The sequence below is a fragment of the Rhea americana genome, unplaced genomic scaffold, assembly GCF_003343005.1.
Source record: "Rhea americana isolate MKP2758 unplaced genomic scaffold, rheAme1 scaffold_177, whole genome shotgun sequence".
NCBI lineage: Eukaryota > Metazoa > Chordata > Aves > Rheiformes > Rheidae > Rhea > Rhea americana.
In genome coordinates, this window is record NW_028185894.1 from 89,190 (window position 1) to 116,865 (window position 27,676).

The 27,676-nt window shown below is 41.9% G+C and overlaps 1 protein-coding gene across 1 annotated transcript; it reads right to left on the reverse strand.

Annotated features, from left to right (window-relative positions):
* Positions 1 to 77: 77 nt before the first annotated feature.
* LOC146597797 (phospholipase A2-like) lies at positions 78 to 27,676 on the reverse strand. The gene is made up of 6 exons (XM_085301474.1): positions 27,521 to 27,676; positions 25,928 to 26,021; positions 12,511 to 12,633; positions 9,370 to 9,535; positions 3,068 to 3,174; positions 78 to 303 (listed from the first exon to the last, which is right to left on the reverse strand). Exons 1-6 carry the CDS (start codon positions 27,674 to 27,676, stop codon positions 140 to 142), a joined length of 810 nt encoding a protein of 269 aa, XP_085157600.1. The 3' UTR covers positions 78 to 139.

Below are 27,676 nucleotides of genomic sequence, written 5' to 3' on the forward strand. Positions count from 1 at the left end.
ATTTTACCCCATCTCTCCTCCCCATAAACACTGGGCTAATACAAATTCTCTCACACTACTGTTAGCTCTGGTAAAAGAGGAACAATTTTATTCCAATGTCTTGTAATTAAAAGGGTTAGGAGAAAAGATCCTAGAAAGACTATTCTGGTCCTCCATATCCAAAATGACAGGTGGGATGAGTCTGTCCACATAAAAAGTCTGGCCAGAAGATGAAGTGTGGATTGTAAGGGGCTGCTCCCCAGCACTTGGCTGCTTCTTGGTCACACAGACACACCATTTTTTCACATCGGTCTGTCAGGTTATCTGTAAAAGAAAATGTGAACAGAGAATGAGAGATTCTATATTGGACTCAAGGAAGAGATGGTTTTAAGAGTGAACAAGTAAAGCAATTATTAGAGAACACAGGCTCTGAGGAGAGGTAAAGGAGGCAAACTGTGTGAACAGGAAGAGAGAAGGACCAATATGTAATTTTGTGCATAGATCTGATCCTCCCTGTCATCTCTCTGTCCATGGGTCTAGTCTTAACTATGACCAAGAGCACAAGAAAGTAGCAGCTAATCATAAATCAGCAATGCTTATAAAATCTGCTCAGTATAGAGCACTGCCTGCTTCTAGAGCTGTGTGAGCAAGGGGTTCAGTGACCAAACCTAAAACAAGCAAACTATTTTAGCTTAGCTGGAGTCTTCCAGAAGTCAGCCAACTTCTGTTTTTACCCTACCTCTGCAAATCAGACCATTTTCAAACGAAGAATGCTGCTTTGAAAGGAAGAGTATCTCACAAGGACCGTTCTCAGGAGAGGATGTGACATCTGGAAATCTAAGGGCACAGAAGCACCAATGGGCATCCTTTAGTCATGCTCTACAAATTGCTCTTAGAAGAGTTAGACCTCTCTCTTTAAGGCAGAGGAGCCGAGGAACTTCTCAGTAGGTTCAGATACTTGAGTTTTATGAATGAATAAAACTACAGCAGTTGATTAAAATAACATATAAAGAACTATATATAGTTAGCTACTCTATAGTCATATATAGCTAACTATGTAACTACATGACTATGTAAGAAAAGGAACATCAAAACAACTAGCTTAGATGGCTACATTACAACTATCTGATTTTGGATTAATAAATCCCATCTCACCTATAGATGGCCTAAACACAGCCATTAGGCTGTACTTGTATATCTTGATATACCTTAATATATTTATATTTATTCAAATTTATTTCTATGCCTATCTGTATTTATATAGAAAAGATATATTTAAATCTTTAAAGGCACAGCACCTTGTTTATTTGAGGCTGCTACTACAAATTATCAAACATCTTTCAAACCCAGCACTAGGCATAATTTAAAATGTGACTTCATGCCATAGGCTTTGCTCCAAAACCAACTGCAGTGAGTAAGAATCTTTCCAGATTTCATTGGGCTTTGCTGGATCAGCCTTGTATCTGGTAAGTAAGAAGAATTTACATTTCTCAAACTTTTCTGAAAAGTAAACTAGTAAACTGTGTTCCAAGAGGCCAACCTGGATTCCACTGATGAGGAGCCAACACTAAGTCCATTTTTTTCTTAGCTGTCAGTCCTGCCTGATTTTCTCCTTGCCCTCTGCTCTTTAAGTTCTCCTTGTGCCATGCCAGCCACTGCCAATCTAACATGAATGCAATTGTAGAGTCTGGCTTGACAGTCTTTCCTGTTAGAGCAGAAAGATTTCTTTGACAAAGTTCCACAGCTTACAGCTTTTTCTGTATTCCTGATATTTATCGAATGGAATTGGTCTACATGTGGATGGCATATCTGGACTGAAAAATATGGTGTTGCCATTTTTTTTTCATTCCACAAACAAAACCACATAATAGTAACAAAAGATGGGGAGAAGAAGTCTCAAGTAAAATGAGTTTCTATTTCATTTCCCTGAAAACATCTGTGCTTATTCAGTGCCAGGTGATAGGCATTTTTTTTCTTCTTACATAGAATGGACAGTGCAAACAATTCTGCTTCTAATTTTTCTGGACATCATTCCTCTAGGCCCAGCAAACATTTTTTATAATTAAATTCTTCTTCATTTTTGTTTGAATGGGATCAGACATTGTACCTTCATGCCTCAGTAAAACCTGCTGTGTTCTGGCCTAGGGTAGATTTGCCTTCAGAGCATGTTTCTGTTGTTTCTCTGCATGAGGGATATGAGAAGAAATGAAGCCTGCTGAATACTTGCTGGAGAACAGTCAATAAATGCTCCTCAGGCATTGCCTGGACATCAGTTCAGCAACTAATGACATTTTGTTTAACTGATACTTGTTAGCCAGGTTGGAACAACTGCAGCTCAGTGCATTCTTACAGGACATATGCTGCACATGTCTTATGCACCCGATATGTCTGACATCTACAACTAGTATTGTTCCTTCATAGCAAAAAGAAAYCACTCCAGAGTATTCAGTTCTGCAAGCTTCAAAATTCCCAGTGGAACTCCAGAGGTTTAGGCAGGAGTCCCACATGAGGCAGAGCTGCAGGCAAGTACTCTATTTAACCTGTCTTATTAAAGATATGCATAATAGCATGATTCTTTTCTAGGAGTATATAACGGTAAGTAAAAGAGTGAACAGTCCATCTGGAGGGAGGGCTAAAATTATCACAGGAACATCACCCCTGTAGAAATTGTCACAGACTATTCCACAGTTGTAGGAAGGCATCAATGAGGAACAGGCACACTTAATGCACAGGCAGATTCTCCAGAGAGGCATTTGCATCTCTGAGAGGCTAAGACAGCTTGTGGGCTCCAAGGCCCTACCCATGCTATTTGGCTTGGGGAAGACACAGACTACCTGGGACTGACAGTGTTGGGGCTCCAGCCTTCCTCCCAGCTCCAGCTGGGGACCTTCAGTGCCAGCAAGTCTGGCGATCCAGGGAAGCAATGGAAAGAGAGCTCAGGGGAAAATGGAGGTTGCCTAAAGCAGTTTTAAAACCATCTCAGCATGCACAGATTTACCCCTGTGGCACACAAAGCTCTTATGTCAGCCTGTGAACCTGTGGAGGAGGGAATGAAATGAACTCAATGCAAGCAAAGTAATTTCCTTACCACACTGCACAACGTTCTGCTCACACACCCACTGGTAGCGTTGCACCTTGGGGTTGCAGCCTTCCTTCTCTGCCTTGTCGTAGCAGCAGTCATGCCTGTAACAGCACCTTTGAAAGACAAAAAGGTGGAATTTGGGCTCATGCATTCTGCACGCTTTTCTCAGGGGTGTTTCCACAAACTCTAGGAATGCCCTATTCACACACAGCTACTGGCATCTCTGTTTGCCCTGGCCTGTCAGTAACTTGTCTATTAACGAATTGAGTGTCCTGGCATCAGGACAAAAGCTCATAAAGTTTCAGAATTTATTAATACCATATTTGCTCATAAGAATATGTTTCTCCTCCCCAGGTTTTGCCCTCAGAAATGCAGCATGGCCATTACACAGGCCTAGCACAGAACACGGTAATCCTACTCACTGAAAGGGAGTAAAAGCTTTACTRCGAGGTGTGTGATCATGGCTCATTGGCTTAGCCTTAAACCCATCTCAAAATTTGAGGTCAGGATGGTTTTTGCCTTCCTCTGCAGTAAGAAGTAGGCTTAGCTCTTCTGCTTAGTCGGATATGTCAGAAGTAATTCAAGGCTCTTTGGCCCACCCAGGTTCTGGGGACTGGCTACAAACTCTTCAACCTCAAAAGTGGGATTTATATCAATTAACTTTAGATCCTTATATCTAAGCTATTGATTTAGATTCCCATTAAACATGTCTGGTGCACAGTTCATATCATCATAATGTAGAGGTCTAAAATAAGTAAAAAATAATGCATTCAAAAGTAGTAATTGCTTTCCATTGACAAAAGAGGGGGTTGCTGCAGGAGACTAGCTCAGCTCTTGATATCTGCATTACATACTGTTCAGTGAGATAATTCCTGCTATTGATTACTTTAGAATTTATAGGATAACTTGACCCCACATATTTTATTCTAGTAGTTTAGTGAATTAAAATACACTGAGAAAAAAATCAGCCTTTACAGAAGTTTTCTGTTGGATAACGAAGGTTGTTTCAACAAGAATAACAGCATCTTCCCTGCTAACAAAGAGAACAGGAATGACACTGTGCAATACCCTGTTGTTCTTGCTTGGTTTAATGTGAATTAACAGGCAATGAAGACAACAGGTTTGATTACTCCTGGAAATGATTTGAATTTCTTCCCCAAAATTTGAATTCCTTCAATTTCTTCCTCAAAGGCTGGAGCCAGGGGAGAATGATCTCTTGCTTTCCCAGAAACTGTTTCTGGAAGATCATAGGGACAATACAGAGGAATTATTCTACTAATTTTATGGAGTTTAGACAGGCTGACACTAGGGGGAAATGAAGAGCAGACAGCTTTTAGAGAACTTCTTGAATCCCCAAGAAGTTGTTGAATTGGCCATAAGGCAGCATAGATCTACTGCTTTCCCATAGATCAGCAAGTCAAGTTGAAACTCTTGATGGTTATCTTCAAGGCTGGGGCTAGTGTATCTGAAAAGCCAATGAAAGCATCTGGGATGCACTCTGAGATTCCCATTATATCCTTCTGGAAATGGAAAAATCCTGCAAGAAGGATGAAGATCCCTTGTGCAGGAAGTGGGGCTTCTCCAGGCAGCAGTTGAAAGCTATCATTCACTTAACTCAGGAACATCATTAAACTTATCACCTCAAGCTGCAGGAGCATTTTGCCCTTTTAGAAACTGGTTCATGGATACGAGGGCTGGTGTGCCATCTAAGGTTATAAAGCACAGAAAAAAAAAGATTTTCGAAGTGGAAAAAAAAATCCACCCACTGGTGTGAACTCTAATAAAATCACTGGAACTAGACCAGGTAAATCATGTGAAAGAGGCAGGAGAATCAGGCCAATCAGATCAAATTCAGCTTTCATTTATCCCCTGCAATTACAGACACATTAAATTAGTCCAGTATGCTTTCCCTACTGACTGAAATCCTAATTTAGTAGTTAAAGTGCAATATTATCCCTCAGATTAGTCTTTTTTTCTCATCTTGCAAAGATGAAACCAGTGTGATTACAACCATACTATTCACTGCATTCTGAAACCTAGAAATGTAATTTAACAGTAGCAGACTAACATCTGCTTCGGTGCCACCAACTCAAAGGGTTTTGGAATGGGAATAAGCCCCAGGGGATTTATGTATTTTCCTTCAAGGAAATACAGCAATTGCTAATGGCTGAGCTCACTCAGCCCACGGAACAGGCCCTCTTGGACTCATGATGGCAGTAACAGGCTGTAGGTTAGATCTTCACTGCACTGCAGCACCTCAGTCCTGCAGCTTGCCCTGGAGAAGTTCAAAGTGAAAGGCCAAAGGAGAGAAAATTTTGTAGCCTTGTGAAACGTCTGAAAGTCTTGGCTTCCTCTAATGTAGGCATCTCTATGCAATGTATCAATGATGTGACAGGGATCAACTGCAGCACTAAGCTACAACTGGCGGATGTGTCTTCTGATGGAGTTGCTGTAGCCCAGGGTGCCCTGGCTAATATCTGCTGCTGCAGCACAGCCCCAACCATCATCACGGTGGTACATCACAGAGCAGGCCAATCATCTGTGTCTAGCATGTGAGGCACAGTATAAGAGGCCAAGGTGGGTGTCAGAAATCAAGCTGAGCTGAGGGAAAGCGTCAGGTGCACAAATCACTGGATTTGAGGAGTGAATCAGTAGTCAAATGAATGAAGCTGGTGTCACTGAGGAAGCAGTGCGAGGAGGAGGAATGATACAAAAGTAGGCAGACAAAGGGAGGACTTAAAAGCCTATGGGCCAAGGGGACAGAGTCGCTCTTTGTGGAGAGATAGAGGGAAAGAACAGAAAAAAGAGGTAGACGAAGAAGTGAGAAGAGATCCTGGAGGAGACAAAAGATGGGCTGTGAATCAGGCAAAGACAACTAAGTGAGGACTAAAGAGGTGTACTAGCTAGCTGTGAGAACTAGCTGCTGCTTTGCTGGCTTTGCAAAATCAAGGGGATTGCATAAATTCTGGAGGACTGCAGGCTTTGCGAACAATTCTGCTGCCACTTACACCATTTCCTCTCAATGACACCCCCAGTTGCAGCAGAATGACACCTAGCTTACCCTAAGTAAAGCAAAAAGACTTTGATCCACATTTTGCAAATATCTCTTTTAGATGCTCTTAAAGAGTTGCCTTGGATTTAAGAGTGAGGAAATCTATTGTTGYCCTTTGCCGTCTTCAGACGGTCACGTCCCATCTAGAAATGCCCGTTCCTGCACCAAAGGCAGAATGCAGTGTTAAGCTTTTAATAACCTGGTAATGTTTAGTTAGACCAAGTCAAACAGTATCAGCCAACAGTCTGGCTGAGCACTGGTCAACCAGTGTGAAAAAACAAATACGATTGTGTCATCTAGTTAATAAACAACCTATTAATCACATCTGTGCTACAAGACAGCTCTTATGGCTACAGACAACTCTGGCTGGCCAGCAGAGGTCATCTACCCAGAACACTGCAACGAGCAAATGCCATTGAGGCAAGAATTTGTCACGTTCTGTTTGTCATGTTAACAGCACTTTCCCCACTGCATGTCCTTTTGTTTTGCTTTAGCTCAGCAAGTGAGGAAAATCTGACTCTTCCCTATGTGTTTACCATGACTTAGATGAGTCATATATGCCACTTTTCAGGGCATTCAGTATTTCCAGGGAGATGCTGAGCACCTTCACTTCTATTTTACAACACAGATGCTCTGTGCAGTCAGCCTGTTCCAGTACTGGGTCCTACTTGAGAATTTCTGTTTGAGCCTTCTACAGTTTTCCTTCACATTAATGAGGGTTCCCACATTTCCTTCTGCAAAATCCTACACGGAAACGTGGAGGCATTTCCTGTGCTGTACATCAAGTCCAGCATGGCATAGCCAGGTTGAATTAATTGGCCACACATGGCCAGAAGAGCTAGTTTGTTGGGGATTTGCAGATATCCAGCATCCTGTTCAGAAGAGCTGTTACTTCTCTGCCTGGGCTGCCAAATGGCTCAAAATCTTAGATATGTGGCCAGATCCCTTTTGTTCTGGCTGAACAACATTTCCAGAAGGAAGAAAAAGGAGTAGAGTCCAAGGAAATGAAGGCATTACAGCAATATTAACTGTGCTGCAGCAATCCAAGGGAACAGAAAAACAAAAGAGAAGCAAATCTATTGACCTTAGGTGGAAGAGATGTCATTACCTCTTGAAGTGAAGGGACTGTGAGAGTGGAACAAAAAGGAAAAGGAAATTACTGAAGATGCCACATCAAAGTCAGTATGTGGAATAAACCTTATAAAAGGATTACCCACTGGATGGCTTTTTTTTTTCACCCTTAAGAAAAGAAGTGTTTAAAAGCACTCTAGCCCTGTCTAGACATTGACTGAATTACTCACATGAAAATTACTCCTTTTGTAAGGGGCTCAGTAACAAATGTAGAAGTGTCAAGGTGGTGAGTCATTTTGAACAGTGTTTGTTACTCAAGGCCAGTATTTTTACCACTCTACTTMCTTCTTTTTTTGAATGGAAAATAGGGAAAGTAATGTGGCCATTGTAATTTGTGCGGGATACTCAACCACACTAATATCTTTGCGGTAGTTCTCAGTAACAGATATCAGAATATTCCTCTAGCAAACACAAACTGGATTTTTTTAGGGCTAGATGTAGTGGAGCATTGTTGATTCTTCCTAGTTAAGAAGCTAACTAAAAATCTTTTTTCTTTTTCTTTTTTTTTTCCATACCAAGCACTGCAGCTAAGAACAATAGTGAATGCACTTAAAGGATTAAGCTTCCTTTCCACAAACTGGTATTTTGAGACATTTCCAGTTGCAGAGTCCTTAATTTCTGCCATTAGGATAAAATCCATATCCCACTGAAATCAAACAGCAGCAAAAAYACCCACTGGTGAACAAGCGAACATTTTACTCCCTCTGTTTTTCAGCAGGGCTAAGCACTATCATCTCCCAGAGGCACCTAAACTTAGAGTTACTCAACGTCTCCAAAAAAATAGCTTCTAGGTGACTCAACTCAGGCCTTCAGTAAAAGAAGCACCCCAAATTAGTGAAGTCATGTTTTACTTTAAAGGTCTGATTGTAAGAGTTAGTAAATGGCTAACAAAAATTATAAACACATTTACAGATATAATTGTAGATGGCTATAAGCAGATCAGGAGATATTACTGAAAATGAAAAAAAAATCACTGGACCAGAAATCTATGACACTGTGTAGTCATTTACTCATTATTTGTAAGTTCTCTATTGACTATCTTACAGACAGAAGGCTCATATAAACCATGGACATTAAGAGAAGTGTTTGGCAGTGAAACTTCTCATTGCATCAATGAAGACAGCCCCACTAGCTTTAAGGGACATTTGCTCTTCTATAGCCACAGAGGAGCTGGCCTCTAACCTTAGTATCTTCTCTTCCCTTTTTCACTTTTTGTCCTGCCAATTTTGCAGTCAAAGTTTGATTTTGTAGAAATATGAAATGTCTCCAATAGCTGAATATTCTAGAAAAGTTCAGCCAGCTTCCTTACCCAGGTACTACACGCTGCCTTCACTCCTGACAAAAGCAGTACTTATATATCATTGACACCTTGCCTGTTGACTGTAGATAAACAGAGAGATTTGCGCGCTCTGTCTTTGAGGTTTAAAACCAGGCAAGATTGCAAGCAAAGGGCTCAGAGTGCACAAGAGTCCATAATGCTAAAATTCACACATATACTAATCACAAAGTACAAGAAAGAAACCTTGCAAAAAACACCCCGTAGATTCACTGCTTTTTGTCCTGGAAATAAAAAGCACTAATAGAAGAAAGGGGAAATAACACCACGCTCTACCCTGTTGTTCTTGCTTGGTTTAATGTGAACTAACAAGTAATAAGGACAATAGATTTGATTACTCCTGGCAATGATTTGGATTTCTTCCAGAGGATAAATAATAATATTTCCATCAATGCCTTTTTCAGGACCAGGGTGAAATGACCCTGCAAAAATCCTGGTCAGATCTCTCTGTTTAGGCAGGGCTAGTTCTCTAATGACTAAAGATGCTGCTATTTCATGAAGTCMTATCCTGGTTTTTCCTTTGCCCTCCACACCTCACAGTACCAGGTCCCAAAGAACTCTGCTCTCACCCAGAAGATGGCTAAATACTCTTTCAAAGCCCAAGAGATACAGGAGTCCTCACTCACGATTGCCCAGCGCTTATAGACTGTAAGACTTTATATAGACTTTATATAGACTAAGTTCCCTTTCCCCTGGGCAATGACAAGGCAATGGAGTCACAGGACCACAAAGAAGGAAGAACGGAGAGATCTGAGCTGCTTTGGGGCACACAGCTAAGATTTCTCTTACCAGTCTGTTTTATCTCTAGGCCAGCCTTGTCCTCCCAGGCCACAGTAGCATCCATAGCCAACATATGCTAAAGGAGACCGTCCCGTGCCACATGATATGGCTCCTGCCAATTCAATGATTCCTCTGGTGTGCAATGAATGGGATTTTCCCAGAGCACCATTCCAAACTGCAAAGACAGGACACAGCATGACACAAAGATTAAAGAACAGTTTAAAGAATGCCTCAGGCTGATTTTCTTGAACTCCTTTCCAGGGGAGATATTGCTATAAAGGGAGATACTGGTCTTGAGTGGTATTTTTGGTGCAGCCCTGACAATCTGATGAACCATTACAGTCACCTTGCAAAGGGGACTTTGCAGGTGACTTATCTGAGGGCTGAGCTAATGAGGAAGCAGATGCAGAAATACTCAAACAGGCTCCATATCAATTTGAATATAAGAATAGCTACAAGTCCCTAGGGAATCCTGGGGAAGAATCGAGTGCCTGAGTTTGCTAAGATATTGGAATCCTGAAATCCAGGTTTGGAATCCAGTATTCTGAAAAGTGATGGGAACATTTACATCTGCTTCCATTACTGGTCTCCATTAAAGTCGTAACATTAGCTTGGTTGCATTAATTTGAWAAAAGGATTGTGTTGGCCCAAGCGTGTAGATAGCCACTTAAACTGATTTGGAGGTCTTTGAGTTACAAGTCTTTCAAACAATATTGTGATTTCAAATGTTAATTTGCAACTTTTTTATAAACCAAAGACTCTAAGTTGCAGTAACTGTTACAGAAACTAAGAGCGCCCTGACCCTAAATATCAAACCACTTCGAAGCTCAGCTACAAACTTTGATGCTTAGCATGATAATGATAGCAACGGATAGTAGTATTTATTGCTCGGGTTTATTGTGAGGTACCAAGTGCACTTTCCATTGCTCTAACATGCATCACAAACAGTCCTCATTAAAGATGAGCTACTCATCAGCAGTATTAAAGCCCTCTGACTGACTGCCTAACTGATCCATTCTTTCCATCCACCTCCATCAATTCACATTCATCCCATCCTCCCATTTCAAAAGAAAAGTCTGGGTAAACAGATGGACTTCTCAGCACGCTTGGATCAAGAGGGTGATCATGTTTCAGAGCCAGGAACCCTTCAGTGAAGTTGTCTTGCCACCTGCCCCTTGCTAATTCAACATACTTGACCTCCTCAAAGTGTTGTGCAAACATGGACTAATTAATTCCTAAACCACCCAAGGGCTCAATACTATTATTAAAACAGTAGCGTTCCTTTCAAAACTTCTAATCCCTTTGCTTGGGCCTCTCCCCTCATCTTGCGCTCTGGCTTTCTCTCTGGGCCTGATTCAAAAACCTGCTGAAGAAATGAGGGTCTGTCTCCGTTAATGACAAGCCAGGAGTGTTTCGCCTCTGCTAAATGTGGAACCACAGCCCAAGTGCAAAGCAGAAACGAGCACTTTCCTGTATCATTTTCAGCCTGGCAATTGGCAGCAGCGAACTCTGAAGGGAGCAGAGCCTCGTACGTCTGTCTTGGTGTTTCACACAGCCTCCTTATATTTCTCAGGGCATTCCTTGGGGATTAAATGCACATTCCTGAAAAAGCAACAGCTTCCTCCTCTAAACAGTGCTTGAATGTTCTGAATTTTTGCTAAAAACACATGACACCTGTGTTACTAGAAAATAAAGAGAAGACCTATTTCCCTAGTGTAAATAGTGGCCACTTTAGAGTTAGAGGCAAGCTCAGCTTTCAGCAATCTGGGGAGGTCCACTGGAATTGGTGAACTGCTCTGGATTTCAGGTAAAAATATGCTTTTTCAACCTGTTTCAGTTTGCAGACCTCGAAAATGTTCCAATGGTAACAAAAACTTCTTTGTAGACATTTAAGCCTCCTGACAAGAAGTCTGCATTTCTTATGTATCTTTCACAGACCTCTCAGACAGAACGGCTGGACTTCAAGTGGTCTCTGTTAGCCACTGACTGAACACAGCTGAGGCTAATGTAAGATAACTGTACCCCACTCGGAAGGAAAAAGAGCGTTTCTCTTTTGGAGTTGCCTCTGAGGATCACAGAATGGTAATTATAATGCAGAGCTATTCCTGAAAAGGGAGAAAAACATTCAAGGGGAGCTGAGTCCACATAAAATTCTTAAGGCTCTGCGTCCTCTACGAGTTCAAAAGAATTCAGGTATTCAGGCAGTGCTTGATGTTTCCGTTTCATTCTTTGAAAGCTGCTGAGTTTTGAATTGACAGCATGTCCCTACTGTTGCAAGGTCAGCCCCAGCAAGTATGCTTGCTGGGTGCACAGCTAATAACTTGACCAAAAACTGAAATCACTTTTTTGTGGTGGGCAGCCAAGCCAACACAGCTATGAAATTGTTGAAATCAAGTCTGAGCCTCTACAGCAGCCTGAATGTAGCCACATTTCCCATTAAGAGTATTTCCAATCAGTATTTACACTACTAGCGGGGCAGCGTAGCAGAGAACGTACCTACTGAGAGGTGAGTGGAGAGGATCTGACAACTTAAACTTCCCATTCTTGTTAAAACAGGCTGCCTTTGCTTTAGATTAATGTAACATTTTTGGTTTTACTTCAAAATGTATTGCAGGGATAATCTCAAACTTGACAGTTCATCACTGTGTTGCCTCTATGTGTAGAGGCTTTATGGTAGCACACAGCTAAGTCTTTTTAAAAGTTTTTTTTTCTTTATTTGAACTTCATATGAATTAAAAATCGCTTGCTCCGAAGTCACTGGTATAAAAAGGAGGCACATCTGTAAAGGAAAATAAGCACCAACAACTTTGCAGCAGAAAACTATCCAAAATGAAAATGAGCTACGTTTATATAGCAACAGCTACGTAAGCAGCCATGGAAATGAAGCAGGCATACAGCTTGCTTAAACAGCCTTTCAGTATCAAGCTGAAAAAAAAACGAGCGATGCTTTTTCTTACTTGGCCAAACCGTACACCATACACGTGTCTGCTGTGAATTAAGCAAAGCTTACAGCATACTTGTCCCACCAAGACAGAGAAGAAGCTACTCTACTTTTTTTTTGGGGGGGGGGAGGGGGGAGAAGGAGAGGGACAGAGGTAAAGGTCCTCCCCGAGGCCCGGCACCCTGCAGTGGTACAGAAGTAGCACTCACCTGCCTGCAGCAGCAGCAGCGGCGACAGCAGCAGCAGCGGGCGTGACTCCATGGGAAGATCTCTCCCGTTCACACGCTCTCCTGCACGCTCTGCTTTGGCGGCCGGGTCCGCGCCGAGCCCCGCTGCCAAGTGAACCAAAGCGTGGCCGTCCGTAACAGTCTTCCCAGACTGTTGCTCCAGGGTTTATATACACGTGTGAGTGCGGGCACAGAAGTGAAACACCCTCCTCGGTGATCTCTCCGAGCCCGAGCCCAGGCCCAGTCCTTCCTCCCAAAGGGCTCCTGTCTGGGCGGAGGGCTGCCTCTATTTGCATATCGTTGCCTTTGGGAGGGGCGGCTGGAAGGGCATTAAGCTGGCAGGCCCGGGGACAGCCTTAGCCACCCGGGCACTAAGCCGGCCGGGCTCCTTCTCTAAGCTGTTTGCTTACAGACCCTGGTTAACCTCTGAGTGGCTTCGGAAAAGGGAAGCCTGCCCTGTGCCTTCTGTGGCTTSGGTTTTCTGCTGCGGTGGCAACCTGGCGAGGATTTTCTCTTTTTATAGATAATTCCTTTCAGGGTTTTATTTTTTATTTTTTTATTTTAAGACTGATTATTTTTCACTTTTAAAAAAGAAGAGACAAAACTATAAAAATCCAACAGAAAAAACACTGTTAGATGCAAGTAGCTAATTATAAACTGACCAACTGAGCTAATTCTGGGCCACTCCAGAGGGGAAAATATCCTCTCGGCCTATTGCTGCACCTGACCTAAACTAATTGATTTCTAAAAGACTTGTCCGTATGCAGCTCCTAGCCACGAGCGGTGAGGGAGAGTTCCCCGGAGCAAGCCCGCGCTCTGCTCACGCCAGGCAGCCGCTGTGGGCAGCCAGGTTGGAAAGGCAGCTTCCCTGCCGCACGCCCTCCGCCTCATCGGAGCAGCAGGCGAGACGACCGTGGCGGGGATGGCCGCTGTCGCTTTGCCTGCGACACCAACACCTACAGTGCTCCGTGGTTTTAAAACTCCTGCCGTGCTGGTGATGGGCCTTGCTTGGCAGAGCAGCATCTGTCTTGCTGGGGTCTAACTGTCTCTGCCTCCAGGGGAGGCTGAGGCAGCAGCACGTGGGTACACGGTCACGGCTGGTTGCTTTGCCGGGGAGGGAGAGGAGGGGAAGAAGGCTGTTTGTCCCTTCCTTTGCACAGTGTGGGCCTATCTCAGCAGCACTCCTTACTAGAATTCCCCACGGTAAAGCCGTGCCTCCCTGTTTAATGACATGTTCTTAAATATTTGCTTGCTAAATATTGCTATTCGAATCAAAGGTCAGCAACAAGTCGTTACAGGGCTGCCTTCTGCGAGAGGAGTCTAACTGCAGCAGCAGGCACTCTGTCACGTAAGATTTCAAGAAACAGTATATATTAGCACCTCGAATGATACAGGACAAGCTAGACCACAGGGCTGGTTAAAGCRTTTCCCTCACAGACGTATCGAGCTAGAACTACAACAGCCACATGGCTCTGGGGTTTTCCACTCCTGAGAGCTCAGAAGGATGAGTGCAGTTTTTATGATAACCGTATATCATAGCGTTATCAGGCTAACCATGGCCTGAGATMCCTTACCCAGCTTTGCTCCTGCGATGCGCCATGTGCTTGAAACAGGCAGGGAAGGCAGGCAAGGTTAGCACACCGCGYGAACGCCCAGACGCACGCACTCCTGCTGGCTGTTCAGTGCTGCAGCTTCTYGGCAGCTTCAGAGGGGCCGAAGAAAAGCCGTACAGCTATACCTCCTCCTCTGGAAATTCCCTTTGGTATTTATACATTTACTGAAATAATAATTCCAAATCCTATTCGAGCTGTTGCTGTTAATAATTACCCTAAGAACACAACTGGTGTGGAAAGCGGATGCTCGAGGGCAGGTGTGCTTTACACTATGGCTGTGCAGCACAGATTGTCAAAATGGGAAGTGTGAAGAYGGCAGGCTTTAAAGAGCAGTGTGGGGCCTGTCCGAACAAGATACTATTGTTAGAGCAAACGCCGTCCCTGACACATATTTGGCAGGTCCTGTTATCAAGGTGAAGGTRTGAGGAACCTTTGTGGATGTTTTACTGGATTCTTGAGGTCCCCAAGCCAGAGGGCAAGCTGGTAACTGCACAGTGCCTAAAGAACTGAGAGGAAGATAGCGTAAAAGTTATATTTAGTCCTACTAACTTGGGGCTCAAGTTTAAATCTCCTTGTCTACATGGTCTATCGCTTGGCTTGCACTCTAATTCCAGTCTGTAGTGCATTAGCCAACTCTCTAAGCAAGGAAATCAGAGCCTAGAGCAAGGAGTAAGCTAACATTCAGATGCAAAGATAGGAATTACACTCCATGGAGAAACTGAACCTCTGGGAGGAAAATGAGCTGCCACGTAGGGACAGTAACCTGCTGCTTAGCTTTGACAGCCTATCCATCACTTTGAAGAACCAGTCTTCAAAGCCAGTCACTGAGTGCGCAAAGTGTCTCCTCTACAGCTTTTCTTTATCTGAGCTATTCAGGTTTGAATACCTACATTTAATGTGTTTATTACAAAGCCTTTCTGAATTACAAGCCTGGCCAAAAAAGACACTATAAATTTTCATACCATAATTTAATTTTATTTTTCCTTTTCTCACAGCCCTCTCTTCCCCAAATAAGACTTTTTTTCCAGTTYAGCAATAAATATAATATAAAGAAATACAGACTCCTTTGATGGCCAAACATATGTGCAATGTTTGAAGAAGAGTTCTCTAGGGTGTTAGGGAAGGGTGACCAAATTCAATCTTAAATTGGAAAAGCAGAATTAATGTATTGCTTCATTGTTATTGTTTCATACTGCTGCCTTGTTGAGTTTGTTATTTATCTGTGCAATTACTAATTGCTGTTGCCTAGATTAATTAGCATATTTATTAAAGAGTATTAAGTGCTAATTGTGGCCTTACTATGTTATGGTAAATGCACTGGAATCCTGAGCGCATGTTATTACTGTTTAGGGAAATAAAATAAATTCCCTGATCTTGCTCCTTCACATGTATTTACATGTTATCTACTTGAACTTCTCACTACCAGCAAAAGGCACCACATATAGGTATGAGATATGGTCTCAATAAACTGAGCTATATAGTCAGATTAATGCTCTTCATAACTTCATAAGAAATAAACTATTTTGATCCTCAGGTCACTTGCTTGGGGCAAGCTATACCGTTTGAGGGCTAGTTCTTCAGATGAACTAGCTCTGTTGAAAACAGCATTCCCTTGGTTTGCACCACCAAAGCAGATGGCCCTCCCTTTCTCCCTGGGTGCAGAGATGATAATCCTTCATGGTTTTGGGCTTCTTGTTGAAAGGGGCTACTAGGGAAAACTCTTAGGTGGAGTGGTAGTAGAATTCACAAGCTTTTAATAATGCTTACTCAGTGATGTTCAAGAGGTCAGATATTCCTGTAATAGCTTGGCTGTCCTTCTTCTCACAGAGGTTGTTATTCTTCAAGTGAAATACCCAGCCATCTCTGTGAATGTCACCATCACCTGCAAGAAGAGGTCTCTGTTAAGCACTGGCAGATTCAACGACACTTTTACTGCCCAGGCCAAGGGCTTTTCCCAGGAGGGGCTGAGGAAGCTTGCTTGCAATAGTATGGATGTTGGTGACTCCTTAAAGGAACTGCTCCTCCAAAAGATTGTTTGGTTATAGAAGGATGAATAAAGAGACTCAAGAACACAGAATGACAGTTAGAGTTAGAAGCGAAAAGCAGTTCTAGAAGGAAATGAATTCCACATTACATGCTACAAGAAAAAGCAACAATCCATGTCAAAGACTACCACTATGATTTAGTGACATAACCAGTAATATAAGCAATAGAGTTACTACAGCAACATAATAAGTGAATAAACAGTCTTGTTTACCGTCTTGTTCTATGAAGGTCTGTCCATGCTGTAGTGCTGATACAGCCTAGTCACATTTTCATGGGGATAGATAAATATTATCTCCAGTTTATAATTCAGATGTAAGAGAAAAATTTTAAATGGGGCTACTGATTTGGGGGTATCCAATGTGTATCTGCCTCAAGTTTCACTGCTGCTGAGCCACTAAGTCACAGCTTGCTGGTGGCATTTCTGAACAGTGAAGCTGGATAGTCCCAACCTGCTGCATCCTCTCAAAGTCAGTGGCTGCTTTTGTCTACAGTTACACAAACACACACACACACACACTCGCATATACCTCAGGTGACGAAGAAGTATGGACATCACTCTTAGGCTTTCTTTGTCTTTGTCCAAGCTTTCTCCCAGGATGGTGTTAACTTTATATTCTTGAACAGTGCTGTCACCTGCGGTGACTGTGGGGAACCTTCTCCTCACAAGTCATTCCCACAAGAAATGTGCCCTTTCTGCACACTTGCTTGCAGTCCTCCCATGCAGGACCTTTCTCATGGTCTCTCTTACCAGCTGCAGAAATAAGCAGGAAGAGCTAACATGAGCATGCATGTCCTGTGCTTGGGGTAAAGGAAACCATAGTTCCTGCAGGTAGATAGTGGTGGATGCTGAGGGAGCAGTAGCTACCTCTTTATTAGCATTGCTAGATGCAATGTAAACATCATGGGGGAACAACTATATCCAGCAGTCTCCCTTTCCCTCATCATGGCTGCCTCCAGCCCTTCTGAATCTTTACCCTTCAAACTCTGTTCATAGCATGAGACCCAGAGCTGCATCCCTTCACATATCCCTTCCCTGGGATATAGGGACATGGTGCCTGGCCCAGCTGCTGACCCAGCCACCATGTGGGCAGAACACACAAGGGTTGCAGGACAGGCTCAAAATTGAGAAAGACCCTTATGTCCTCCAGCAACTGTTGGGCTTCAGTGGACATCATGTAACTAGCGTGTTTGCCAGGGCAATGGGGCCACAATCATGAAAGGTTTCCAAGACTGAAATGTCCCTTAGCCACAAGTAGCCAGGACTTCTTCCATCAAAAATGCATTATTTCCCAGCAATGCGGTGCATCCTAACATGACAACCTGGGGGCATTACAGTCAGTACAAAGGAAGGAGAAGACCATCTCTTAGGAGCCACCCTGATCACTGCCTGGAGCAATGCAAGGGTAGCTGAAAACAAGCATACTTTATTAACCGGGTACAACTGGATACATCTCATTAAAGAGCTCCCATGATATTCCCACTTAAAAGAGAGGAAATGTTACTAGAAAGGCAATACCTCTAAAATCAGAACAGGCTGAATAAAGGCTCCTTATTTAAATATCAGCACCACCTCAGGCTGCTTATTTTATGAGATCCACCAAGACGCAAGTGTATTTGATTTGACTGGGGAAGGCTTAGAGAATGCAGACACTGGATGATTGTACACATTGAAATCCAAGATGAGTTCCTGAAAATCAGCTGAGTTCCCAGGAAAGGAATGGGTAAAAGAAATGCTTTTGTCCATCTAACAGGAACCCATGTCAGAGACAAAGCCAGAAGACTCATGATACCAATTGACACCCATGACATCAAGACTCATGATACTTGTTTAAACTCTGAAACTCAGCAGTAGATTTGCTTTGGTGTGTCAGTGTTTTGCAGACTGTTGTTTAAACTCATGAACAGTCCTCAGCAGTGCAAAATTACATTTTTCTATTCTAGTTGTAAAAGAATGTAAACAGGGGTGTGTTCACAGCTCTTCCTCAGAAATGAAACTGGGAGATGGAGAGGGGGATGGTCTGGATGGGGAAGACAACTCAGACTGGAAGCACATAAAGTTCCATCTTTGCATTTCAATCTATGCTACTCCAGATTGCCATACTCTCTCAGCTCTGCCAGTGCACTTCAGACCTGACCCCAAGGCTCTGTTTCTCCAGTGCTGGTTGCCTCTAGTCCTGCTGTGCGCTGAGTCCTTTCCACCAACTGCTGACTGTTTTAGCTTCTCCTTCTCCCACAGCTCAAACTTCAGTTTCCTTTTTCCCATTGCTAGCAGTTTTCCTGCTTCCACATATGCCATCCTGCTCYTTCTCCTACTTTTTGTTCAACCTACCGCTTTCACCTACATCATCGTGAATAGCTTAAAGACTAACACTAGGATAATTTCAAGCCTCAGATGCTAACAGACACATAGAGTGCCTGTCTGTTTATTGAAAGTTTCCATTCATAGCACTAGCCAGTCCTTTCTAGAGCACTTGGGAGCCTTGAATCTTCCACTCTTAAGAAGGAAGGCAATTAGTGTGTATGAAGGAAAGGAGAGGTATGTTATACTACTTCCCCTCCATTACCCAGCTTGCTTTATAAGGTTGTATCCAGTGTACACGCTTTGATCTTTCATGATTTTTAAGTCTTTTGCGTACTCCAACAGGAAATGTGAAATTAAGCATTCCCTGAAGGTGCTACTATGATGATTCATGATCTGCTTTCCCRGTAGTTTGGAAAGCTGGCCATGTCTCAAAATTAGTTGTATAAATTTGCTAGGAGGGACATCAGAGAGCCAGGATTTATCTGCTCTCCTGTCTTGACATCAACTGGTGCTGGATATGGCATTCTTGGCACTTTTATCCATCTGACTTGACTGGATATGGCACTTTTAAGCATTCTTGGATCTCTGCTTTTAGTCGGACCAGGGTAGTGTTAATCCCCCCCTAACATTATGCTGTAAAGTACCCTGTTGAGAAACTCTTCTTTACTACTTCTCCAATCACAATCTGAATTAGCAAACCCAAGTGCAAATACTGTGCTCTGCTTACACAATCAATATCCTTGCATTGGCCTTTCAAACCTCTCCCTTCTTATACATGCACACATCCCTGCACCAACACCCATTGCTACCACTGCTACCTTCTTTTGTTTCATGACTCATCATCTCTTCACTGCAGTGGAAATTATTGTCTTCTGTGTTTCCTACCTTGGTATATACAAAGATTTGGAAAAAAAAAGTAAAGGAGAAAATATAAGGACAGTCAAAAGAGCTCCACATTTCAGGAGGAAAACAAGAGGTAGCTCTGTGATTTGTTCAGCTGGGGAGGCACTGTTCTGAGCTGGTCACAGTGGTCACCCAATGCACTGTGCTGCTTCTCTGCTGACCAGAGCTCAGTTGAGGGCAATGCTGGGTATTACATTTCACGTTCAAGCCATGTGCTTATAGTGGGTGACTGAGCATATTTGCCGCCCCAGTGCCTGTCTCTTTCTCCTTTACATGACAAGGATTTATCTGATCAAAGCCTTTAGCTTTGATCCCAAAGACAGGTTAGATGAGGGCTAGATGCCCTGTGGTATGAATGTGGTACAGTCTAGTGCATTGTGCGACCAAGAGCAATCATGCCACAGGGAGGTGGTGCTAATAGGGAAAGCTCCAAGCCTCATAGACWTTAGCTCAACTCCCAGTAAAATTGCCTCTTTTATGCTGAGCAAAAGTTAGCTTTGACAAGGTGTCTTGGTTATGATTTCTAAGGTCTTTAGCTTGCTTGTATAGGAAGCTTTTAAACTTTGCCTGTCCCTCTTGCCTATTTATTGTACCAGTCCTTGTATTTACTTAAGACTCCACTGGAAGATACATTGTGTACTTGTAATTGTAACCACTTTAATTTTAGCTTAAGTGCATTTACCCACAATTATGCCACTAAGCTGTTCCTAGTCTGCTCCACTCTCTATCTGGAAGTTTTGTATTTTCATTGTCTCTTGTTGCTCCTCATCCCCATACACATATCCTGCTGGACATAAAGTCCCTCCTATCTCTTATAATCTTATTTGTGTGGTAAGCAACATCTGTCTGTGCCTAGAGACATTCCTCTGTGTTTCAACAGCTCTGATGAATTCTGCAATAAGCTCCTGAACTCCCTGACATAAGAAGTATTGAAGATTGGAGTATCTTTGTATGTGATGTTATATTGGGCACTCAATTCATACTGATATTTTGGGATGCGTGAGAAGAAGATGCGTGCTTCTCTTTTTTCCTCTCAGAAGAAGTAAGAGCATTGGTAAAACTTACACCACTTCACCTCCTATTCCTAGTTTATTTCTGGCTTCTGTCTGGAAATCAGCTCACGTGCATTAATTGCTGTTTACTTCTATTTATAATAAACTGAGGATCATTCTGTTATCAAATTCTCATGGTGGGCAGGAAGCTAGTTACTCACTTCACTGGTTTTATAGAGGGATACATCTAAGCGGTRGCATTGCAATTGCAGTGCCATGAATTTAAAAGCTTTTAGGCGTTCTCAGAAGTGCCTTTCTTTAAAGAGGTCTCCAAGAGTACATGCTTACTTTCTACTCAAATGGCTTCCTACTTTTTGGCATGCTGGTCCCAAATAGTTTGGGAACATTCCTCCAAGACATTCTTTTCTTCTGTTAGCAGTTGCTAATCTTCAGCTGTATGCTAAAAGCTGAGTCATTTGTAAAGGAGATAATCCAAGCCCCATTTCATTAATAACATACTATATGGCTCCTTTCCTATTGAAAGATTTCAGCACAAATAGGTAGCCACTGGATCCTCTGTATAGGTAATTGCTGCATCCTATAGAGGTAATCATGTCTCTATCTGTTAAACAGAAGTCCCACTTCACAAACCTCTTGGAGTTCTTTGACAGACTCAATGAACYCGTGGAAAGGGATAATCTAGTTGATACTGTCTACCTGGATTTCTAAAAGGCCTTTGACAAGACCCTTACCAAAGGCTGAAAGAAGTTAAGCAGCCAAAGATTAAGAAAAAAAGTATCCTTGCAAGAATAAACTATTAGTTAACAGATAGGAAGCACGGGATGCTTCCATATAGTGGTAGCAAATGGTTAGTGATGTGCAGGGATCACCAGTGATGTTCCATAGGCAACTGTGCTGGGACCTGTGCTGTTCGACACAGTTCTAAAAGACCTGGAGAGTGGTGAGCAATGCAGTAAAGAAATCTGCTGATAATACAAAGTTAAGGGATAACTGATAACCATGCAGGTCCAGTCAGGAGCAGTAGGAGACAGGACCAGAGTCAAGCATACCTATGAAACAGCTCAGACCAGGACTGAAGGCCCAGAGTTGAGCTCACATGGGGCTCCCAGACCAACAGGCACAGGGTGAGTGGAAGGCCCAGGTGAGTCTAGTGAGGGCAATCCAAATAAATGTTAGAAATTATTAGGAAAAGAAGATAGACTAAAAGAGAGAACAGAAAACAGATTGGGCTGCACTTGGAGTACTACATGGAGACAGCTCCAAAAGGGATGCAGCAAAAATAGGAAAGACCCAGAGACGGACAGGAAGGATGACCACTGTATGGAGCGGTTTCTGTCTAAGTAACAATAGAATAGGCTAGGGCCATGCAGCCTGGAAATAGACAGTTTAGAGGGGACATGAAAGAGGTTTACAAAATCATGAATGTCATAGTGAGTACAGATAAGGATCAACTGTTTATCTTTTCTTCTGGAACAACAGCTATGGGCCAGCAAGAGATGTTAGTAGGCATTACTAGCTCTCAGTACTCCTAGCTAACAGATGTATTACTCTTTTTCCTGGGTGTTTGCTTACACTACTGCTGCAGACAGGTTACCAGACTGGATGAACTTCTAATTTGTTCCAGAGAGCTTATGGACAGCATCTCTGCAAAGTCACTTCCTGAATTCATCCGCATCTCGGAGGCTGGAAGTAATTTTGTGAGATTACCACATAAGGAGAGATTCAGACATGTAGGCTTTTTGAGGTCACTTTTCCAGGCTTGAGTCATAGACCCTGGAGTTAAGCAGGTCTCCCTTGTATGATGGTACAGTTAATCCTCCTTTCAGCTCATTTCTGGAACATTTTAAATTTGCTTTGTTAGCTCCTTCTAGGAGACAGAAGAAGTGTCCAACTTGTTATCCCTACAATTGTGCATTAGAATGTCATCTATTATGAAAATAATCACTAACAAATACTGTCCAGTCACCGTAAGTTAGGACCCTAGAGGCATCTTCAACCCTTCTCGCTGGTTACTAGTGCTCTTAACATGGGAAGGGAGTACTCTGTCCCAATTGCTTATACTCATTCTTGTCACCAGATTGTAAGTCTAATGGCTCTCACCAATCAAATGGTACTTCTTCAGCTGCCTGCATCTGACAGGCTACTCCTTAGGGAGTTTTGTTTAAATTGCTTGGGCCTAGGCAAACAAGCATCTTGGGAGATTTTTCTAGAGCCATGAGAACTGATTACCTGGATTTACATACTTTTGGATAAGGATTCTATATATCTGCTTAATCTCGCTATCACCTCTTTAAAAATATATATTTTTTGTCCATCAGTAAGTACTCTACAAAGCTTTGCTGGTACAAGTAAAACATGCAGTCTACTCTTTGCAGTAACCTACCCAGAAGATATCACAATTCTTTCAAAAACACGATCACATTTTTTTGCATCTTTGCTACAGGAAAGCCCAAATCCTCTTGCTTCTTCTTCCACTAGCACTTTTTCTGTTTGTAGATCTACTGAGTGCATCACTTGTCATTGGTTTAGCAAGTTTCTATTTGTCCCTTGTTGTATTGTCAATAAATACCACCTCAGTCAAAACATTTTCAACAATGTCTRTATTTCCTGATAAGCCTTTAACTTTTACTTGGTATTGTAGCTTGCCTTTCTGCAAAAGTGACAGGCCATTGCCTACTTTAAATCTGGCTTTGCTGCACCGCAAGTTTGCAATCCTCTCCTGGATAATCTGAGCAAAGCTTCACACATTCAACCAATGGCAAATAGCATGTTTGGTGCTTTGTTTCCCATTTGTGTCGGGGGTATTTTTCTCTGAKACAGCTACAGTATTTATTTTGCACTGCACTGTATTCATGCCTGGTACCAGGCATGCCTGGTACACACAAAATCCCGCTTTCTGAGTCAGCACTTATTTTCTTAGAAAAAAGATCTTTTTTACATTTTCTTTTCTACCTGCCTTTTCTAGCTATAATTTCTGTACTTCACCTATTTCTAATTTACATTTCTTACTAGGCAAGTATGGGATTGGGAAGGGGGAGTCAACTCTGAGTTTTTGCCTTTTGCCATGCTTTAGTAATGTGCATTTATTTTCCTTGTATACTCATAGTTTCCCTGTGCTGCATGCTGAAGTATCTCTGTATCACCATGCAGAGATTTAAGAAGTTTGATACAAACAGGATAATGGCAGGACACACTGTGAAAAAGGAAGTATTGAAATGTCCAACTGCCTGACTCTTTACCTTCACCAAAATCTTTACAAGTCTTTGTGGAATGAAGCCTCAAGCAAGATAATTTGTCAACTTCAATGCACTGCGACAACATACTGTGCAATGCAATCTGAGAGATTAAATGTGTCGCTGCAGTTATCTCTGGGCAGACTTTTTTCTTACTTAGAAATATAGGCTAAGATTTTCTTTACCTCAAAAACAAACACTAAACTCAAGACAAAACAAACCTCATAAGCTGAAAACCACAACACAGTTTCAAAACAAATTCTCCGTACAACTAGCTCTAGGTAGGCAAGAAAGCCCCAAGTTTCTCCTTACTTTTCTACAAGACTTGAGGCACGATTTTGTAAGAAAATGTACATTTAATGCTAAAATCTTAAATTTACATTTAAAGTTGTTAAGTGTGTGGACCCAGTCATACCAAAATTGAACTCAAGGCATTTCCTTGTAACTTTTGAATATAAGAGCTATTTACATCATTTCCTGACCTTCACATACCCCAAAAGCATGTGAAGTGTCCATTATCATAGTAGCAAGATACTACAATCTCACTTGAAAATTAATTACTTCTTTTTGGATGCTTCTCTCCTCTCTCTGGGCTTAACTGCTCATGATTTGAATGTACTTAACTTCATTAGTCTTCATTAGTCTTTCTTGTTCGCTGTATTTTGTTACAGTGAGACAATTTGTATGTGTTCAATGTCATGAGCTGGAACAAATTCAAAGAACTCATCTGACAGAAGGCAGGAGCAGATTAGAAAGAACTTTACTTAAAAAATAAAAACACATAAAATAAAGAGCAGCTGAAGAATGAAATAACATTGATAAAATGTAATGAATTCAGATATGACAACCTATTGCTAGGAGCATGACTAGAAACAAATACTTGTTATTTGAAAGATGGTTAATTCTGTCTTAGAAATCAGTTACAAGGAAGATATCTTGCTTAATTAACCTGATTTCCAGAAACTTAAGTTTCAAAGAAGTCCTKGGGGAATCAGCTGACAAGTATTACTGCATGCACAAGCTCAAGAACAACATTATCTCAGAACAGATATTATTATATCACTAATATGAAACTATCTTTTTTTTAAAAAAAAATGCAAGGCTGTCAGACTTATTTCTGAACCTTGCTTTTTGAAAGTCCTGTCTTATCTCTCAGGTCTGATGCTCTTCTTTGATCTTTTTCACTTTAGCCTGTCTCAGCATATCAAATGTCAAGAAGTCTCACCACGTATCAGACTTCTGCTTTTATTCACCTATTTATGACAGTTTCTAATATGAATTAATCCATCAGTGAATAAAAGGGAGTAATTCTGAATCACAAACTATAGGTAGGTGTCTACTTATTTTGACTCTACAAAAATTTTATAAATAGGACAGGAATATAATGTGAGAAGTTTTATGAAGAGGGGATCAGTAAGTGATTGACATTATACCTCTCATTTCTTTTACAGTAGGGGCAGCAATAGTAAAACTGAGGGCAAGATGAAAACAAATTGTAATCCAGCCAAAGGACAGTTCTGTTTAGTAAGCACTCAGATGGCAATGTTTCCTTCAGTGAAGATGTTAACAATATTCCAGTCTTACATGAGAGATATTTGTAAGCATGGAGTTTCAGCAACTACAGTTTGATGCGGCCAATAAGTTCAAAAGTTATTGAGGGGATGGAAGGACAATCATATGGACATACAGAAGGAAGGACACGTCAGAAATATGCAGACATCATGATTTCCTAAGGCTTGTCTCAGAAATTACATTGTATGAGATACAATAAAGCAAAAATACAAGGAAGTCTGCATATATGACTTTTTGGAACTTACCTTAAGCCAGCACAAATAGTAAAACAAATAGTAGGAGCTTTATTGAATTTTACAACACTTATTTGAGGGTCCATTCTTAATTATCTTTTTGGCACTTGCATTTCATAAGTTCTAAGACAGAATTAGTCAAAGAAGTCCATGAGAAACTAACTCTTAATGACACTGACCAGGTGAACCCTTAGGTAAGTGGATTTTTTCCTGGAAATGGCTTGGATAAGGAATGTAACAGAAGGGTTGGGCAAGAAGGGATGAATTCATCTAGCTCAGGAACAAGTGTGTCTATACCAAGATTTTCCCATTCATTAGCTTACTTCTCCTTCACTACAAAAAAAGCTGTATACACTTCAAAATTTCACTGCARACTTCCTGCCCTGTCACCCACAGATGCGGAGAACAGCTGGCCATTGTCTTTATCATGTTCTTTTTGTAAAATATTCTTATTCCTCCCAATCCAAATATTCCCTCTTCCTACATAATGGTTTCAGGTCCTCCTTATCTTGTTGGTCATGATGTTCACTCCTCTCAGAATCTCCCCAGCTGTCTACAACTTTCTCATTATTCTCCACCTGCAACAAGGACACACAACACCAGCCAAGACTGAACAGGGACAAGTGAAGAACAATTACATCTTGTATCTTTTATGCATCTCCTATGTTAGTACATCCCAAAATAGTAAACTGACAGAGAACATTACCTTTGCTTTCATTATCGGTGACTCTATTGGCTCCACTTACTTCTCATAGCTGCAAGTAACACTCAGTATTTTCTGTTGAGCTAGGGGAGCAAGGAATCAGTAATATTTTTGCTGAAGCTTTTTTTCCAGTCAGAAGACAAAGCAGACATAATTCTAGAAAATCTAGAAGTTAATCTAAAAAGTACTCGAAATAAAGGATAACCTGAGCTTAATATAACATACAGCTCCTGAGAAATGAGGGAAAAAAATCCACAAACTGTCATCACCTATTGACCTGAGACTTTGCATTCTTGTGCATGATCTCATCATAGAGGGTTTTTGGTTAAGTCTCATTTCCCTGCCTGCCTGTTGAACACTGACAATGCCCAAATACTTGCTTCTCCTGTGGTGAAGATGGCATAGARAGCATAATAAAAATAGAGAGCTGGAAGGAATGAGAGCTTCCCTAGCACAGAATATAGTACCTAAACCTTCTGCTGCAAATTACATTGGTTATTTCTCATTCTGTAACCACTGGATGCAGAGAATTTAATTAGAAGCTGAGCATCTGACAGAGCAAAGTCAGCAGTATCCAGGCAATGTGAAAAGGGCTCCAGTACTTCAAAGGCATCGACGGCTATAGCTACAGGGCCTGACAAACTTTCCTGATCCTAGTGTTTTCAATTTGTTGGCTTTAGGCCTCCAGAAGCACCTAACTGAGTGTCTAACAAGGATATGGATGGACTTTGGGCCTCTGAGTATGGTCCAGCATGCTCCTGAAGAGAGTAACTTTTTTACTTTTGTGGTAAGAAAGGCTATGAAAGAGAGGGAGAACAAAGGACAATCAATGCAGAAGTTGGGAAGAGGAAGCAAGGACACAGAAAAGGAGAATAAAAATTCTGTTGCCTGGAAGATGACACTGTCAGCTCACAAAAGTGGCTGGAGATAAAACACACATCCACCAGAACAAGTTCGACTTCCTCTTCTCATAACACTACTTATTTCTTTCTGCTCCTCACAGAGAACAGCTCTGATTGCTATAGCCTCCCTCCTCTTCACCTTCCTGCCGGTATGACGCACCACTAGAGGGGCATCCAGGATTCTTTCAGATTCTGAGGTTAGTTGTACTGAATTTAAGTTGTACTGTAGTGAGTTGTCAAGTGTGAGAATTTATTAGAGCTAAGAGGTTATAACAAAGCTAACCATATAGCAAAGCTAGAAATAATACAGAATATATATATACACATATATATAAGAATTCTACAGTTCAGTGATGGATGCACAGTGTAATGATTGCTCTTGCCCTTTCCTCTAGGGCCACCCTTCTAGTATAGTTTTCCCTGGTTTCTCTAACAGCAGGTGCATGGTACAGCAACCATTCTCAACCCTTACGGGCCACCCTTCTGCTCCAATTTTCCCTGGTTTCTCCTCACCACAGATGGCATCAGGGGCGTCCCTGCTGATGGGTGGGTGCTCGAGTCCACAGGCCAGCTGACTGTGGATCTGAGTCCTCACAAGCACATGTGGCTTATCCCTTTCTATATCCAT

Excerpts from the sequence above, each read along its gene's own strand:
- LOC146597797 (XM_085301474.1), bottom strand. The coding sequence starts at position 27,676 with ATGGATATAGAAAGGGATAAGCCACATGTGCTTGTGAGGACTCAGATC. Across the intron at positions 3,175-9,369 it reads CCTAGAGATAAAACAGACTG|GTGCTGTTACAGGCATGACT; the intron begins GTAAGAGAAATC and ends TGTCTTTCAAAG. Across the intron at positions 304-3,067 it reads GCAGAACGTTGTGCAGTGTG|ATAACCTGACAGACCGATGT; the intron begins GTAAGGAAATTA and ends TTTCTTTTACAG.